We start from the raw sequence: 18,409 nt of genomic DNA on the forward strand, positions 1-18,409 counted from the left end.
CTTGTTAATTGATAGTGTTTTAGGTCCATACACTGATTGGATTGAAACCCAGTTGAAGCAGACATAGTATCATATAATATAGCCTAGGTAATTATTTTTCATACATGCATCGCGTCTTGTGCGTCAACCGTACGTCACACTAGTATAGGCCTAATGGCCACCCGTACAACAGTGGTGGGTGCTGAAAAGGCGCTGCTCTCCAACGCACGCATGGCTTCAGATACAAGTAACTAACCAATAATAAGTTATTAGTAACAACACAAGAATTGACATCGATATTGTTGTTCTTATGCCTGCCCATGATGGTGATGCCCGCCCGCCACAGGGCAGGCAGGTGACCCACATATTGTTGGCCATTTGGGGCTAACAACACGACTGCAGTTATTTGGATTTTTGGACACAAATATGAATGTGTTTATTATACGTATTCCTCATTATTATAATAACGTGTCAGTGTGTCTCGGTCGTGTGGCAACAACCATCGCAACCACCTCTCATATATAACCCCAATTCCAGTGATGGCTGGTGGAGATGCGCTCGTCCTCAGCGATAATCGATAGACGGATGCAGGTAGCCTGCCTCTACACACGCAGCATCAGTGTGCCGCCGCGCCGCGCTATTCTATTCCTCCCCTCTCTCCTCCACCATGAAGAACCAGGACTCCTCCAGCTTCTTCTTCACCACCACCACCAAACATCTGTAACACGCATTTTTTGTTTTGCACGGCAGCAGAGGCGACTCGTCTCGTCTACTGTGCCCGAGATAGACGAGTGAGACAGGCAGCAGCAGCAGCCAGGAGCAGCCAGGAGGACGGAGCACTTGACTTGACACCTTGCTGCCTTCACGGCATCGATATGCAGTAGTGTGATAGCAGCTCTGCGGAGACGGGAGAGAGAGGAGAGGAGAGGAGAGGGGGAGAGAGAAGGCCAGTCCATCCATGGCATCTTCATATTAAAAAAACAACCGTGGGGCTCTGCGCATTCCTGACCGACGACGGTGTATCACGGCTGTTTCTGCGGAGTTTTAAAGGATTAACTTTGCGAGATTAAAGGCAACGACTGAGGGGGAAATCTCGCAATAATTCTTATTTGGGCACATTTTTGTTTGGGGGGGGGGTTTCGTGGGACAGCAGCAGCATTTTGGACCTGCGATGGACTCCAGCGCGGGGGGATATGGCATGGCTCGTGTGGGATTGTTTTTGGTGCTGATGGGGTTGTGCTGGAGATGTAGCGATGCCTGCCCTGTATCCTGCACTTGCAGCATCTCGAGGATTGCGTGTATCGATTCTGTACCAGGGATCGAGGGTTTCCCAGTGCTCACGTTAGATGACATGGAAAACATCACCGACATGTAAGTGTCCGAAAAAAAAAGATCGTTTATGCAGAAAGCTGAACCTATAATGAACTAGGAATGAGGATTTAATATGCCATGAACAACTATAGCTATCTCTGAGGATAGCCTAATTCACAATAATCATAACAATAAGAAAAAGAAGACTCCTAATGATAAGAATAATAGGCCTAATGTGTGTTGTTTTGCCTCACCAATTTAAGAAAGAAGGGGAGCTGTCTCCCACGCATATAATGTCAAACCTCAAAATATTTAGATTTTTGATCATTATAACGAATGGGTTTGTCATATATATATTGTGTGTGTGTGTGTGTGTGTGTGTGTGTGTGTGTGTGTGTGTGTGTGTGTGTGTGTGTGTGTGTGTGTGTGTGTGTGTGCGTGCGTGCGTGTGTGTGCGGGGGGTGGTCGAGGGGGAACGGGTTGGGGAGGGTATCTCGGTTGGCGTGCGTGCGTGTGTGCGTGTGGTGAGGTGCGTGCGTGTTGAGTCACAACAAAACATTCCCTTTAGGTCCAAATGTAGCTCTAGTGATGGAGTCAATGTGAATCAAATAGGCCTGTAGGCTACTGAAACTCAGATTAACACATCAAACCCATTTTTGCAACATCACCACATCGTCGCCAGATTAGGAGATCAAATTACAGCGAGACGATCTAGGCTAGCCACAGATATATAAGCTTATCTGCGCCAGTGTGTATGGGCCTGCTGGATCATTTATGGGTGTATACCTGCTACAACCCAGGCTAGAGCTGCTGGCACCCAGGGAGGAGGAGGGCAGACTTGGATGAGTTGGAGTTGGCACAGCCTCTACTCACGACAAGACGAGTGTAGCCTATTTCTCTTTTCAGCAAGATTATTGGCCATCTTTATAGCCTATATATAGGTCCACATTCGACAGTCATAATAACAGATCAAAATCATATTATTGCACAGAGATTTAAAGGAACACTCCGCCCATTTTCAACCAGCTTTGTATCATTAGAACATCAGTAGTATATCAGAAAACGGTAAACGGTTTTGAAGTCTGTCATTTAATTTGACAGTTATTGAGTGTTAAAGTGTGGACCAGTGACATCACTGGTCCACACTAACTCAAATGAATAACTCATTAACTCAAATTAACTCTCAATAACTGTCAAACTATTCATCATTCATCTAGTTTGACAGTTATTGAGAGTTGATTTGAGTTAATGAGTTATTAATTTGAGTTAGTGTGGACCAGTGACATCACTGGTCCACACTTTAACACTCAATAACTGTCAAATTAAATGACAGACTTCAAAACAGTTGACAGTTTTCTGATATACTACTGATGTTCTAATGATACAAAGCTGGTTGAAAATGGGCAGAGTGTTCCTTTAATGAGATTTCTAAATGACAACATTGGCTACATTTGTTGACAATTTTGTTGCCAAATAATATGACACACCAGTTATGTATGCAGCCTACACACACATTCTTTGAACCCGTGACTATAACTGTCACTTTATACAATGTTGTATCGAAGAAGCCACATTCCAAGTGGGTTTTAACATGTTAGCTTGACTTTGATGGGCGTGATTGTTGAAAAGGTTGCTTTGTTCTATCATTTCCCAGAAAAGACAGGAGAAAAGTTCAGGAGAAATCATTTACATTTGTACAATTTGTAGCTTCTTTGTGAGAGCACAGCCCAGAGCCCATTTCCAGTGGGACAACCTGCCCTAACCAGAAAGTGTCCATAAGCAAAGCGTTTTAAGCGATATGAGTTTGTGTTTAGTGTCAAATGACAGTTAACCCCCGTCTTCATACGATACATTTTCTGTAATTTCCCACAAAACAGGGAATCCCCCCCCCACCCAGACCCAGTCTATAGACGGTTTTAACTTGACAACAAAAACATTCTAAATTGAACCCCCGCTCACTTCCTGTTGCAGTGTTTGCTATGGACATAAAAGAAAAAAAAATTCAAGTGCAGGACTGACCATTCCATGAAAACCGTCTATACTGGCCTGTATCAAAACTTGTGACAGACCCAGTCTATACTGGCCTGTATCAAAACCTGTGACAGACCCAGTCTATACTGGCCTGTATCAAAACGGTGACAGACCCAGTCTATACTGGCCTGTATCAAAACTTGTGACAGACCCAGTCTATACTGGCCTGTATCAAAACTTGTGACAGACCCAGTCTATACTGGCCTGTATCAGAGGTTGTGACAGACCCAGTCTATACTGGCCTGTATCAAAACCTGTGACAGACCCAGTCTATACTGGCCTGTATAAAACCTGTGACAGAGCCAGTCTATACTGGCCTGTATCAAAACTTGTGACAGACCCAGTCTATACTGGCCTGTATCAAAACTTGTGACAGACCCAGTCTATACTGGCCTGTATAAAACCTGTGACAGACCCAGTCTATACTGACCTGTATAAAACCTGTGACAGAGCCAGTCTATACTGGCCTGTATCAAAACTTGTGACAGACCCAGTCTATACTGGTCTGTATCAAAACCTGTGACAGACCCAGTCTATACTGGCCTGTATCAAAACTTGTGACAGACCCAGTCTATACTGGCCTGTATCAAAACTTGTGACAGACCCAGTCTATACTGGCCTGTATAAAACCTGTGACAGACCCAGTCTATACTGACCTGTATAAAACCTGTGACAGAGCCAGTCTATACTGGCCTGTATCAAAACTTGTGACAGACCCAGTCTATACTGGTCTGTATCAAAACCTGTGACAGACCCAGTCTATACTGGCCTGTATCAAAACTTGTGACAGACCCAGTCTATACTGGCCTGTATCAAAACTTGTGACAGACCCAGTCTATACTGGCCTGTATAAAACTTGTGACAGACCCAGTCTATATGTATGTATGTATGTATGTATGTATGTACAGTATGTATGTATGTATTGTTTATTGTTTATTGAAAGGATCCCCATTAGCTGACGCCATGGCGACAGCTAATCTTCCTGGGGTCCACAAAAAAAATGACAAGACATACAAAGTACATGCAATACAATACATAACATAGAAAATACATTAAAATGATACTGTGCAATCAAATGCTTAGGTGCACAGTATCAGTGCAAACAATACAATAGAAGTTAGAACAGAATATGTATGTACAGTATGTATGTATGTATGTACATACAGTATGTATGCGTAATGGTGGTGAGGGTGCACCTTGAGTCTTATTTGATTACTCAGATGGCTAACCCCTGCATGCCTTCATATCTGAGATAATACAACCTTTTCTGTATTTTACCATACTAGAAATATATTTATATATATATATATTTACAACCATTGGAGGTTTATTAACTGTAAAAAAAAAAAACAGCTACAGTTGGTAGCAGGATGTCCCATGGGAGGGGGAGTGGCTAAACAGACAAGTGCATGGCCTAAACTAGAACGGCAGCCATGAAGAGAGACGTGAAGCCTAGCGGACGAGGACAACGATGAGAGAACCTGACAGCACAGCGTCTCTGGATATGAGGATCCGCCCTCCTTCTGCTCCGGGAACAGCTTGATGAGCTCGTCAATGTGGACGATAGTGATGGCGGCCTCAGTGGTGAACTTGAGGCTCTTGGTCTTGACCATGGTGGGCTCGTACACGCCAGCCTGGTCGGCTGTCTCTAGGCTTGCCGTTCACCAGGTCCAGACCAATCCATTTGAGGTTCTTGTGTTCATGGTTAACCTGGGCCTGGTTGTGGAAGCTTGGCCACCAGATCAGTGGAGTCCTGAGCTACGGTCACAGCCAGCGTCTTGGGGATGACCAGGAGGGAGGGAGCGAGCAAACTCAGTAATGGCCAGCTGCTCCCGGGAGCCTACCATGCTGGTGGCATAGTTCTTCAGGTAGATGGACATACAGTAGCAGCCTCCACAGCGCCTCCTCCTGGCACTACAGACTTTGACTCCAGCACCCTCTTTACAACACACAGGGCGTCGTGCAGCGAACACTCCATCTCATCACACATGAAGTCATTGGCCCCACGCAAAATGATGGAGGCTCATGGTCACAGATGCGTTCCTGCACGTTCCTCCTCAGCCTGGTCCAGCATGGTGGGCTCAAATATCTCCTCTCCCTCCAGATTGGCCAGGGGAGGGCAGAGGATGCCTCCTGTTGCCTTGGCGATGCGTTTGAGGTCCCTCTTGAGGACCCTTCTGACAGCCATGGCTCCTCCCACATCCACGAAGTGCTTCAGACACATGTCGTCGATGCCTCCGGTAGTCAGGATGACATTGGCGCCTGATGCCAGGATCTTCTGGATCCTTTCCTTGGTGATATCAGACTCCCGCTGTCTGATCTGGTCCAGCTTTTCTGGATCGTTGATAATGACATGGACCCCTATCTTCATCTTGGTCTTCTGCAGGTTAAAGTCCAGGCAGGCGATCTTGGCATTAACCACACGCTGTACCATGCCTTGTGAGCCAACTGACCAGTTCACTGCGTACCCATGTGACCGGGGAACTCTTTCTGGCTGGGTTAGGGTTAGGGTTGATGGGATATTTGTCCACAAACTTCACGGCCAAACTTCACGTGCACCACCATGTTAGCAAACAAGTCTGCATCACATCCAAGGATTTTGGAGGACATGGAGGTCTTGGTTGCATTCATGAGGCACTTCCTGCCCAGGTCGTCTGTCCCCATGGTGAGATTCTCAGTGATGTACAAGCTGATGATTGATGTGAGGTGGATCTTCTGCTTCACCAACTCATCTGCAGCAATCATCACCACAGAGGTGGTCCCATCCCCGACCTCCTTGTCCTGCAGCTCAGCCAGCTCACACAGCACCTTAGCGGCTGGGTGCTCCACTTCTAGCAGCTTCAGGATGGTCGATCCATCATTGGTGGTGGTCACGTCCCCAATGTCGTCCACCAGCATCTTGTCAAGCCCAACGGGTCCAAGGGAGCTCTTGACAATGATGCTGCGGCCATAACATTTTGAGTACGGACAGATTCGCCAGTTGTCGAGCCGAGCCGAGCACGTTTAACGGGTCATAAAATAGCGACATTTTGGACCAACAGAGAAGTGATGTTCTCGTCTCCCTACTTGTACTCCCACCACTGCTCGAGTGACATCACTGATGACATCACAATTGCTCAAGTGACATCACTTCCGTCACAAATCGTGACTGACACCGGTCAGACAGACAGACAGAGCCCACTAGCCAATTTGAACTAAGAAGGTTATAGCAAAAGAAAACTTGTTCCTGATATCAGATCCTATAGGGCAGATATTTGCATAAGTTTTTCTCTTTTGTATTTATAATCCAGTCAATACAGGTATTATGAACAATATCCTCAAGAGTGAAAGATATGCAGTCAACATACAGGTGGTTTGTAATACTTTACATTATGTTGTATCCTATTATATTGAGGAGCACAGATGTCTTGCAGACCTGAAGTCATTGAGAGAACATGACAGGCAAAGTCTACTGAATTGAATTGTGTTATTATCTTCTTGCTTTCCTCATAGGTCAGATTCAACAAAGTTGAACAAAGTGAAGATATTAAAGACTAAACTGGTCATATAGTCCAGATTAGACATGACTGTATGAAGGTTTGCTTTGATTTCTGTACAAACTTGTGTCATAATGGAGTTTGTCTTATTCATTTTTTCACAGATACATTGCAAATCAAAATAGACTATTTGACATCAATGACAACAGCTTGAAGTACTACATAAATCTCCGAAATCTGTGAGTATCATATATTTACTGTTATACATGGAATACAAAGAATTTTACACACAAATAAAGACTATATACTGTATATATATATATATCCCCACTTCCAACAGAACGGTGACAAAGACTAGATTGACTTCTATATCATCAGATGCCTTTTTCAACAATACAAGACTTCAATATGTGTAAGACGCCATTTTCAGTTGATCAAAGTTGTTTTGATTTGGATGTAGGTGTTAACATGCATAATGATATTAATATGCTTTGACTCCTCCCCCTCCCCCCGCCACCTTTTAGAAATCTCAGAGACAATAAACTGTCAACATTGTCGTGGAGAACATTTCAACACTTAAACACATCATACTCGTAAGTATCACCTCTGTGTGTGTGTGTGTGTGTGTGTGTGTGTGTGTGTGCGTGCGTGTGTGTGCACATGTGTGTGTGTGTGTGTGTGTGTGTGTGTGTGCGTGTGTGTGTGTATGTTTGTGTGTGTGTGTGTGTGTGCGTGTATGTGTGTGTGTGTGTGTGCGTGTGTGTGTGTGTGAACGTGTGTGTGTGTGCGTGTGTGTGTGTGTGTGTCTGTTTGGAGGCATAGCTGATGCGTTCCTTATGGTCTGTGTGTGTGTGTGTTTTGCAGGCTCCTGCTGTCCGGTAACCCTCTGGACTGTGTGTGTGAGAACGTTTGGATCAAACTGAGGCTGCAGGATGAAACTGAGAGTCAGGGGTTAAAATGCATCGATGACAGAGGAGTGAAGAGGGCCTTGGCTAAACTCACTCCACCAGACTGTGGTAATGTGAAACCCTGTTATGCTGAGCAACATAATGTGAAACCCTGTTATCCTGAGCAACATAATGTGAAACGCTGTTATCCTGAGCAACATCGGGGAGTTGGCATTGCAGGGATGAGATAACTTGATGGAGAGAGAGAGAGAGAGAGAGAGATAGCTTGACGGAGAGAAAGAAAGAAATTGTTGCATCAGGGGACAAAATCTATGGAAAACGTTCTCCAGATTTGTCAGATGTTTAATTGTAGTGTTCCCCCGTGTCTCGCAGAGGTTCCCCAAGTAGAGGTCACCCCCACGATCGTGACCAAGATGGAGGGGAGCGATGTGAAAGCCACGTGCATCGCCTCTGGCTCGCCTCCCCCTGAGATCCTGTGGAACTTTGATATGCTCTCCACCAGCTACGAGGTAAGAACTTTGATATGCTCTCCACCAGCTACGAGGTAAGAACTTTGATATGCTCTCCACCAGCTACGAGGTAAGAACTTTGATATGCTCTCCACCAGCTACGAGGTAAGAACTTTGATATGCTCTCCACCAGCTACGAGGTAAGAACTTTGATATGCTCTCCACCAGCTACGAGGTAAGAACTTTGATATGCTCTCCACCAGCTACGAGGTAAGAACTTTGATATGCTCTCCACCAGCTACGAGGTAAGAACTTTGATATGCTCTCCACCAGCTACGAGGTAAGAACTTTGATATGCTCTCCACCAGCTACGAGGTAAGAACTTTGATATGCTCTCCACCAGCTACGAGGTAAGGAGGCCGCTGGTCCACCTCGCAACGCTTTGGGAACCAACCAATACACAGAGCAATGCTACGTGGAAAAAATATACGTTTTGAGCCATTACAGGGTAGAGTAAGCAGTGTAAAATAGGAACGATTTTAGCTTTGACTTAGAAGTGGTCAGTCAGAGTCAGAGTTTGTCTAATATCTGGGAGGAGTGGTCAGTCAGAGTCAGGGCTCGTCTAATATCTGGGAGGAGTGGTCAGTCAGAGTCAGGGCGTGTCTAATATCTGGGAGGAGTGGTCAGTCAGAGTCAGGGCTCGTCTAATATCTGGGAGGAGTGGTCAGTCAGAGTCATGGCTTGTCTAATATCTGGGAGGAGTGGTCAGTCAGAGTCAAAGCTTGTCTAATATCTGGGAGGAGTGGTCAGTCAGAGTCAGGGCGTGTCTAATATCTGGGAGGAGTGGTCAGTCAGAGTCAGGGCGTGTCTAATATCTGGGAGGAGTGGTCAGTCAGAGTCAAAGCTTGTCTAATATCTGGGAGGAGTGGTCAGTCAGAGTCAGGACTTGTCTAATATTGGGAGGAGTGGTCAGTCAGAGTCAGGGCGTGTCTAATATCTGGGGGGAGTGGTCAGTCAGAGTCAAAGCTTGTCTAATATCTGGGAGGAGTGGTCAGTCAGAGTCAGGACTTGTCTAATATTGGGAGGAGTGGTCAGTCAGAGTCAGGGCGTGTCTAATATCTGGGAGGAGTGGTCAGTCAGAGTCAGGGCGTGTCTAATATCTGGGAGGAGTGGTCAGTCAGAGTCAGGGCGTGTCTAATATCTGGGAGGAGTGGTCAGTCAGAGTCATGGCTTGTCTAATATCTGGGAGGAGTGGTCAGTCAGAGTCAGGGCGTGTCTAATATCTGGGAGGAGTGGTCAGTCACAGTCAGGGCTTGTCTAATATCTGGGAGGAGTGGTCAGTCAGAGTCATGGCTTGTCTAATATCTGGGAGGAGTGGTCAGTAAGAGTCAGGGCTTGTCTAATATCTGGGAGGAGTGGTCAGTCAGAGTCATGGCTTGTCTAATATCTGGGAGGAGTGGTCAGTCACAGTCAGGGCTTGTCTAATATCTGGGAGGAGTGGTCAGTCAGAGTCAGGGCTTGTCTAATATCTGGGAGGAGTGGTCAGTCAAAGTCAAAGGTCAAAGGTAGTTTTATTGTCCCCGCAGGGAAATTGGTTTGCAGACAGGAAATATAAAATACACACATAGTGCAGCACAGGCACTAAAAACAGGCACAAAAATACTCACATAAAACAACAACAAATACTAAAAACAAACAAACACTTAGAGTCAAGATCAAAACTACAGCTAAGAGCATACAGACATAAAAGCACATAAAAGCACAGGGCAATGAGGGCAAATACTAGAAAGTGCAAATAGGTAGCATCATAATAAGTGCAAGAGTGAGCAGTAAAGTGCAAAAGTCAGAGTCAGGGCTTGTCTAATATCTGGGAGGCTAATGTTGTGTTGACAGATAGATGATGTGGATGTAGAGAGCAGACTCATGTTGTCAGGTCTGTCACCTGATGATAATGTGTTGACAGATAGATGCTGTTGTTCTGGAGAGCAGTCTCATGTTGTCAGGTCTGTCACCTGATGATAATGTTGTGTTGTCAGATAGATGCTGTGGATGTAGAGAGCAGTCTCATGTTGTCAGGTCTGTCACCTGATGATAATGTTGTGTTGACAGATAGATGTTGTGGATGTGGAGAGCAGACTCATGTTGTCAGGCCTGTCACCTGATGATAATGTTGTGTTGACAGATAGATGTTGTGGATGTAGAGAGCAGACTCATGTTGTCAGGCCTGTCACCTGATGATAATGTTGTGTTGACAGATAGATGCTGTGGATGTAGAGAGCAGTCTCATGTTGTCAGGTCTGTCACCTGATGATAATGTTGTGTTGACAGATAGATGTTGTGGATGTGGAGAGCAGTCTCATGTTGTCAGGTCTGTCACCTGATGATAATGTTGTTTTGACAGATAGATGCTGTGGATGTGGAGAGCAGTCTCATGTTGTCAGGCCTGTCACCTGATGATAATGTTGTGTTGACAGATAGATGTTGTGGATGTGGAGAGCAGTCTCATGTTGTCAGGTCTGTCACCTGATGATAATGTTGTGTTGACAGATAGATGCTGTGGACCTGGAGAGCAGACTCATGTTGTCAGGTCTGTCACCTGATGATAATGATGTGTTGACAGATAGATGCTGTGGACCTGGAGAGCAGACTCATGTTGTCAGGTCTGTCACCTGATGATAATGATGTGTTGACAGATAGATGCTGTGGACCTGGAGAGCAGACTCATGTTGTCAGGCCTGTCACCTGATGATAATGTTGTGTTCACAGATAGATGCTGTGGACCTGGAGAGCAGACTCATGTTGTCAGGCCTGTCACCTGATGATAATGTTGTGTTGACAGATAGATGCTGTGGACCTGGAGAGCAGACTCATGTTGTCAGGTCTGTCACCTGATGATAATGTTGTGTTGACAGATAGATGTTGTGGATGTGGAGAGCAGACTCATGTTGTCAGGTCTGTCACCTGATGATAATGTTGTGTTGACAGATAGATGCTGTTGATCTGGAGAGCAGACTCATGTTGTCAGGTCTGTCACCTGATGATAATGTTGTGTTGACAGATAGATGCTGTGGATGTGGAGAGCAGTCTCATGTTGTCAGGCCTGTCACCTGATGATAATGTTGTGTTGACAGATAGATGCTGTGGATGTAGAGAGCAGTCTCATGTTGTCAGGTCTGTCACCTGATGATAATGTGTTCACAGATAGATGCTGTGGATCTGGAGAGCAGCCTCATGTTGTCAGGCCTGTCACCTGATGATAATGTTGTGTTGACAGATAGATGCTGTGGATGTGGAGAGCAGCCTCATGTTGTCAGGCCTGTCACCTGATGATAATGTTGTGTTGACAGATAGATGTTGTGGATGTAGAGAGCAGTCTCATGTTGTCAGGTCTGTCACCTGATGATAATGTGTTCACAGATAGATGTTGTGGATCTGGAGAGCAGACTCATGTTGTCAGGCCTGTCACCTGATGATAATGTTGTGTTGACAGATAGTTGTTGTGGATCTGGAGAGCAGACTCATGTTGTCAGGTCTGTCACCTGATGATAATGTTGTGTTGACAGATAGATGCTGTGTCACCTGATGATAATGTTGTGTTGACAGATAGATGCTGTGTCACCTGATGATAATGTTGTGTTCACAGATAGATGCTGTGTCACCTGATGATAATGTTGTGTTGACAGATAGATGCTGTGTCACCTGATGATAATGTTGTGTTCACAGATAGATGCTGTGTCACCTGATGATAATGTTGTGTTGACAGATAGATGCTGTGTCACCTGATGATAATGTTGTGTTCACAGATAGATGCTGTGTCACCTGATGATAATGTTGTGTTGACAGATAGATGCTGTGGACCTGGAGAGCAGCCTCATGTTGTCAGGCCTGTCACCTGATGACAATGGCAAAGTGATCGTCTGCAGTGGCGAGAACGTGGTGGGTCAGACCGAGGCTTCCCTTCAACTCAACATCCTCTGTAAGGACGCCTGCTTTTAACATTGACCACAGTTCAGCCATTGTTTTCAATCGTTATTACTTTATCAGTCAGTGGTTCTCACACGTTTTCATGTGAACGACCCCTAAAGTCACACAAATCAGACCACGGACCCCCAATTGATAAGATTTTGTCCCAGGGTCCCCCATCTGATTTCTTCCCCTTTTAGCTTTTAGATGTTATATTACAGAAAGTGTATGAAACCCATGAACTAAATATTCACACATTCTGTCATTCTGTTACTTATGGGTGGAATTATAATGGATGGAATTATATGGAAAATAAATGATCCCCCTTTTTGCGGGGGACCTCCTAGAACCCCCTCAAGGACCCTTGGGGGTCCCCCGACCCCACTTTGAGAACCACTGCTTTCTACTGTATGTCATGTTTATGAGTTCTATTTGTCCACTGTTGGTCCTCTGTGATGATCTTCTCTGTTTGTTCACTGGAGGTAGTTTGTTAATATCACTGAGTGTCCTTCAGCAGATCTTATTGACTACATGTTTCCTGTCACCATAACTCCTCCTCTTGTGAAGCTCCTGGTTCCTAAGCTTCTCTTCTGCTCGCTTAGTGGCTCATCTGTCCTCATTCCTTTCTCCCATTTCCCTCATGTCAGTGTTGAAGTGTTCTGGAATGAGTCTCCCTCTCTCCTCCTCCTACTCTGCCATGCTCATCCCCACCTGCACCTCCTCTCTCCTCCTCCTACTCTGACATGCTCTTCATCCCCACCTGCACCTCCTCTCCTCCTCCTACACTGACATGCTCATCCCCACCTGCACCTCCTCTCTCCTCCTACTCTGACATGCTCATCCCCACCTGCACCTCCTCTCGCCTCCTACTCTGACATGCTCTTCATCTCCACCTGCACCTCCTCTCTCCTCCTACTCTGACATGCTCTTCATCTCCACCTGCACCTCCTCTCTCCTCCTACTCTGACATGCTCTTCATCTCCACCTGCACCTCCTCTCTCCTCCTCTGACATGTTCATCCCCACCTGCACCTCCTCTCTCCTCCTACTCTGACATGCTCATCCCCACCTGCACCTCCTCTCTCCTCCTCTGCCATGCTCATCCCCACCTGCACCTCCTCTCTCCTCCTACTCTGACATGCTCATCCCCACCTGCACCTCCTCTCTCCTCCTCTGCCATGCTCATCCCCACCTGCACCTCATCTCTCCTCCTCCTACTCTGCCATGCTCATCCCTACCTGCACCTCCTCTCTCCTCCTCCTACTCTGTCATGCTCATCCCCACCTGCACCTCCTCTCTCCTCCTCCGCCATGCTCATCCCCACCTGCACCTCCTCTCTCCTCCTCCTACTCTGCCATGCTCATCCCCACCTGCACCTCCTCTCTCCTCCTCCTACTCTGACATGCTCATCCCCACCTGCACCTCCTCTCTCCTCCTCCTACTCTGCCATGCTCATCCCCACCTGCACCTCCTCTCTCCTCCTCCTACCCTGCCATGCTCATCCCCACCTGCACCTCCTCTCTCCTCCTACTCTGCCATGCTCATCCCCACCTGCACCTCCTCTCTCCTCCTCCTACTCTGCCATGCTCATCCCCACCTGCACCTCCTCTCTCCTCCTCTGCCATGCTCATCCCCACCTGCACCTCCTCTCTCCTCCTCCTACTCTGCCATGCTCATCCCTACCTGCACCTCCTCTCTCCTCCTACTCTGCCATGCTCATCCCCACCTGCACCTCCTCTCTCCTCCTCCTACTCTGCCATGCTCATCCCCACCTGCACCTCCTCTCTCCTCCTACTCTGCCATGCTCATCCCCACCTGCACCTCCTCTCTCCTCCTACTCTGCCATGCTCATCCCCACCTGCACCTCCTCTCTCCTCCTCCTACTCTGCCATGCTCATCCCCACCTGCACCTCCTCTCTCCTCCTCTGCCATGCTCATCCCCACCTGCACCTCCTCTCTCCTCCTCCTACTCTGCCATGCTCATCCCCACCTGCACCTCCTCTCTCCTCCTCTGCCATGCTCATCCCCACCTGCACCTCCTCTCTCCTCCTCCTACCCTGCCATGCTCATCCCCACCTGCACCTCCTCTCCCGGTATGGCCCAACGTCATCGGCTTTCCACTAGAGATGAGAATCACCAGACTCCCCACGATACGATGATATCACGATACTTAAGTCACGATACAATATTATTGCAATTTAAAAAAATATTGCGATATATTACCTTTTTTCAACTGCAAAATATGTTCCCAAAGGAGGGGGGAGAGGGAACTGTCAACATCTGTTTTGATCTAATGAGATCAAGTTTCTAGTCTGTGCATCTCACTTCAATCATTGTTATTGCAGCAAAATGGGACAGACTGACCGATGCTGTCATAAATATTGCCTGCACTTGACAATTTATATAATAAAATATCGCGATACTTGGCGTTCGTGCGATACGATATATTGCGACACAAAATATCGTGATACTATGCTGTATCGACACGCCCCAACCCCCCTGTCTTTTCTTCCCCGGTGTTTATTTCCCCATGACCCTGTGATCACTGTTCCTCTCCTGTCCCCCTGTCCCCCTGTCCCCCTCACCTCCCGGGTCAGTCGCCCTCATCATGACCCTGTGATCACTGTTCCTCTCCTGTCCCCCTCACCTCCTGTCCCCCTCACCTCCCGGGTCAGTCGCCCTCATCATGACCCTGTGATCACTGTTCCTCTCCTGTCCCCCTCACCTCCCGGGTCAGTCGCCCTCATCATGACCCTGTGATCACTGTTCCTCTCCTGTCCCCCTCACCTCCCGGGTCAGTCGCCCTCATCATGACCCTGTGATCACTGTTCCTCTCCTGTCCCCCTCGCCTCCCGGGTCAGTCGCCCCCATCATGACCCTGTGATCACTGTTCCTCTCCTGTCCCCCTCGCCTCCCGGGTCAGTCGCCCCCATCATGACCCTGTGATCACTGTTCCTCTCCTGTCCCCCTCGCCTCCCGGGTCAGTCGCCCCCATCATGACCCTGTGATCACTGTTCCTCTCCTGTCCCCCTCGCCTCCCGGGTCAGTCGCCCCCATCATGACCCTGTGATCACTGTTCCTCTCCTGTCCCCCTCACCTCCCGGGTCAGTCGCCCACCATCATGACCCTGTGATCACTGTTCCTCTCCTGTCCCCCTCACCTCCCGGGTCAGTCGCCCCCATCATGACCCTGTGATCACTGTTCCTCTCCTGTCCCCCTCGCCTCCCGGGTCAGTCGCCCCCATCATGACCCTGTGATCACTGTTCCTCTCCTGTCCCCCTCGCCTCCCGGGTCAGTCGCCCCCATCATGACCCTGTGATCACTGTTCCTCTCCTGTCCCCCTCGCCTCCCGGGTCAGTCGCCCCCATCATGACCCTGTGATCACTGTTCCTCTCCTGTCCCCCTCGCCTCCCGGGTCAGTCGCCCCCATCATGACCCTGTGATCACTGTTCCTCTCCTGTCCCCCTCGCCTCCCGGGTCAGTCGCCCCCATCATGACCCTGTGATCACTGTTCCTCTCCTGTCCCCCTCACCTCCCGGGTCAGTCGCCCCCATCATGACCCTGTGATCACTGTTCCTCTCCTGTCCCCCTCGCCTCCCGGGTCAGTCGCCCCCATCATCATGACCCTGTGATCACTGTTCCTCTCCTGTCCCCCTCGCCTCCCGGGTCAGTCGCCCCCATCATCATGACCCTGTGATCACTGTTCCTCTCCTGTCCCTGTCGCCCTCCCGGGTCAGTCGCCCCCATCATCATGACCCTGTGATCACTGTTCCTCTCCTGTCCCCCTCGCCTCCCGGGTCAGTCGCCCCCATCATCATGACCCTGTGATCACTGTTCCTCTCCTGTCCCTGTCGCCCTCCCGGGTCAGTCGCCCCCATCATCATGACCCTGTGATCACTGTTCCTCTCCTGTCCCCCTCACCTCCCGGGTCAGTCGCCCCCATCATGACCCTGTGATCACTGTTCCTCTCCTGTCCCCCTCACCTCCCGGGTCAGTCGCCCCCATCATGACCCTGTGATCACTGTTCCTCTCCTGTCCCCCTCGCCTCCCGGGTCAGTCGCCCCCATCATCATGACCCTGTGATCACTGTTCCTCTCCTGTCCCCCTCGCCTCCCGGGTCAGTCGCCCCCATCATGACCCTGTGATCACTGTTCCTCTCCTGTCCCTGTCGCCTCCCGGGTCAGTCGCCCCCATCATGACCCTGTGATCACTGTTCCTCTCCTGTCCCCCTCGCCCTCCCGGGTCAGTCGCCCCCATCATGACCCTGTGATCACTGTTCCTCTCCTGTCCCCCTCGCCCTCCCGGGTCAGTCGCCCCCATCATGACCCTGTGATCACTGTTCCTCTCCTGTCCCCCTCGCCTCCCGGGTCAGTCGCCCCCACCATCATGACCCTGTGATCACTGTTCCTCTCCTGTCCCCCTCGCCTCCCGGGTCAGTCGCCCCCATCATGACCCTGTGATCACTGTTCCTCTCCTGTCCCCCTCGCCTCCCGGGTCAGTCGCCCCCATCATGACCCTGTGATCACTGTTCCTCTCCTGTCCCCCTCGCCTCCCGGGTCAGTCGCCCCCATCATGACCCTGTGATCACTGTTCCTCTCCTGTCCCCCTCGCCTCCCGGGTCAGTCGCCCCCATCATGACCCTGTGATCACTGTTCCTCTCCTGTCCCCCTCGCCTCCCGGGTCAGTCGCCCCCATCATGACCCTGTGATCACTGTTCCTCTCCTGTCCCTGTCGCCTCCCGGGTCAGTCGCCCCCACCATCCAGCAGCTGCTGGGGCCCGAGATGGACCACCACTGGTGCATCCCCTTCAGCGTGACGGGGAACCCCAAGCCCGAGCTGCAGTGGTACCACAAGGGCGAGCCTCTCCACGAGCAGGACTACATCCGCACGCGCATCCACGTGTCCACCGAGAGCGAGTACCACGGCTGCCTGCAGCTGGTCAACCCCACGCACATCCACAACGGAGAGTACACGCTGGTGGCCCGCAACGAGTACGGCGAGGACGAGAAGAAGGTCTCCGCCCAGTTCATCGACCCGCCCAACATCGGCGGACACTCAGGTCTCTATGATACAGACACTCGGGTCATTCGATAAGCAGCCGCACGTTTTCTGAGGCATTCAGGTTGTTTATGAAGCTAACTAACGTGCCGATTTTCTTTTCTTTGTTTCAGATGAGCCTGACTACTACGGTAAGTAATGGACTCCAGCTCTCTAAAAGCATGAATGGCCATAACTGACAACTATATACTGTATCCACCTTATGTTCCAACACAGGGCTCAGCCAGTTACTTCCTATTGTGTTGACACTTCCTGTGACAGTACAGTACTAGTGAGCAGGTAAAACAGACGGTGTTTTGAACAGGAAGTCATAACACAACTGGGTCAAGTGGGCGGGGCTACATAAGGTGGATACTATGCAACTTTTTAGGGCCCTTCAAATGTTTTTTTTTGGGGCCGGTGTGCAGAATGCACAGCAGGGCCCTTACATTCCACTCTGTCGCCCAGACCATTTTAGCACGGATTCACGGAGGATTCAGGCGATGTAATGTCTTTCCACTTTCCAGTCCGGTAGGTGGCGGTAATGCACCTCTGGCTAATATTGTGGCTAGCTCGTTCAGAGAGTTCCACAAGAGCCGGTCGTCGGACATTTCACCGTCTGGTGCCTCTCTCGATCCGACTAGGAATTGATTGATTCGATTTTTGAGGAGTTGACATCTTTTTTGTCCTAATGTAAAGCAGCTGTGAATGTGACAGCATTCGGTTGCGGCTGCTCCTGTCCTATTCCAACAACTCAACTTGTTGAGAAGAAGAATGCAAAGAGTCGCATTTGGAAATATCAGTCCCCAAAGTCCCATCTGCAAAAAGTGTGAAAGGGAGTTCCAAACCAAACTGGGTAACACATCCAATCTCGCCAAGCAGCTGAAAGACAGGCACCCAGACCTGTTCAAATAATTCAAGGTGGGTTACTTCTTTCAAACGGTGTAAAATAACACGTTTAACAACATATCAAACAGACCTTATCCTGTCACATTCGTTTTTGAGATAGCTGGCAATGCATTGTGTAACCAAAAAACGTTTGCGCTAACGTTAACGTGTTTTGTAATGGAATCATTATGGGACCCGGCTAATACCTGGTACAGCGTTAGCTAGCATAGTGTAACACGTGTGCATGCAATGTTTGTAATGGAAACATTATGGGACACGGCTAATAGCCGAACTTAGCCATAGTTCAACATGGCATCAAAATAAATACAAGCTTCTTTCGGGTGAAACATGTCCGTGAATTAAAACTA

The 18,409-nt window shown here is 48.8% G+C and overlaps 1 protein-coding gene and 1 pseudogene across 2 annotated transcripts in view; one reads left to right on the forward strand and one right to left on the reverse strand.

Annotated features, from left to right (window-relative positions):
- Window positions 1–1,150: 1,150 nt before the first annotated feature.
- ntrk2b (neurotrophic tyrosine kinase, receptor, type 2b) overlaps window positions 1,151–18,409 on the forward strand; it is a gene marked incomplete at both ends in the record, with an annotated part of 31,416 nt that continues 14,157 nt past the window's right edge. Inside the window, 8 exons of the mRNA XM_083657571.1 lie at window positions 1,151–1,350; window positions 6,962–7,036; window positions 7,138–7,209; window positions 7,322–7,390; window positions 7,662–7,813; window positions 8,078–8,214; window positions 11,998–12,130; window positions 16,864–17,175. Coding sequence (XP_083513697.1) covers window positions 1,151–1,350; window positions 6,962–7,036; window positions 7,138–7,209; window positions 7,322–7,390; window positions 7,662–7,813; window positions 8,078–8,214; window positions 11,998–12,130; window positions 16,864–17,175 — 1,150 coding nt within the window. The remainder of the gene's footprint in view (window positions 1,351–6,961; window positions 7,037–7,137; window positions 7,210–7,321; window positions 7,391–7,661; window positions 7,814–8,077; window positions 8,215–11,997; window positions 12,131–16,863; window positions 17,176–18,409) is intronic.
- On the reverse strand, window positions 4,774–6,349 carry LOC310795663 (T-complex protein 1 subunit alpha pseudogene; annotated as a pseudogene). The gene has a single exon. The product of its transcript is annotated as a T-complex protein 1 subunit alpha pseudogene (transcript).

This window comes from Poromitra crassiceps (genome assembly GCF_964638095.1).
Source record: "Poromitra crassiceps genome assembly, chromosome: 21".
Lineage (NCBI taxonomy): Eukaryota > Metazoa > Chordata > Actinopteri > Beryciformes > Melamphaidae > Poromitra > Poromitra crassiceps.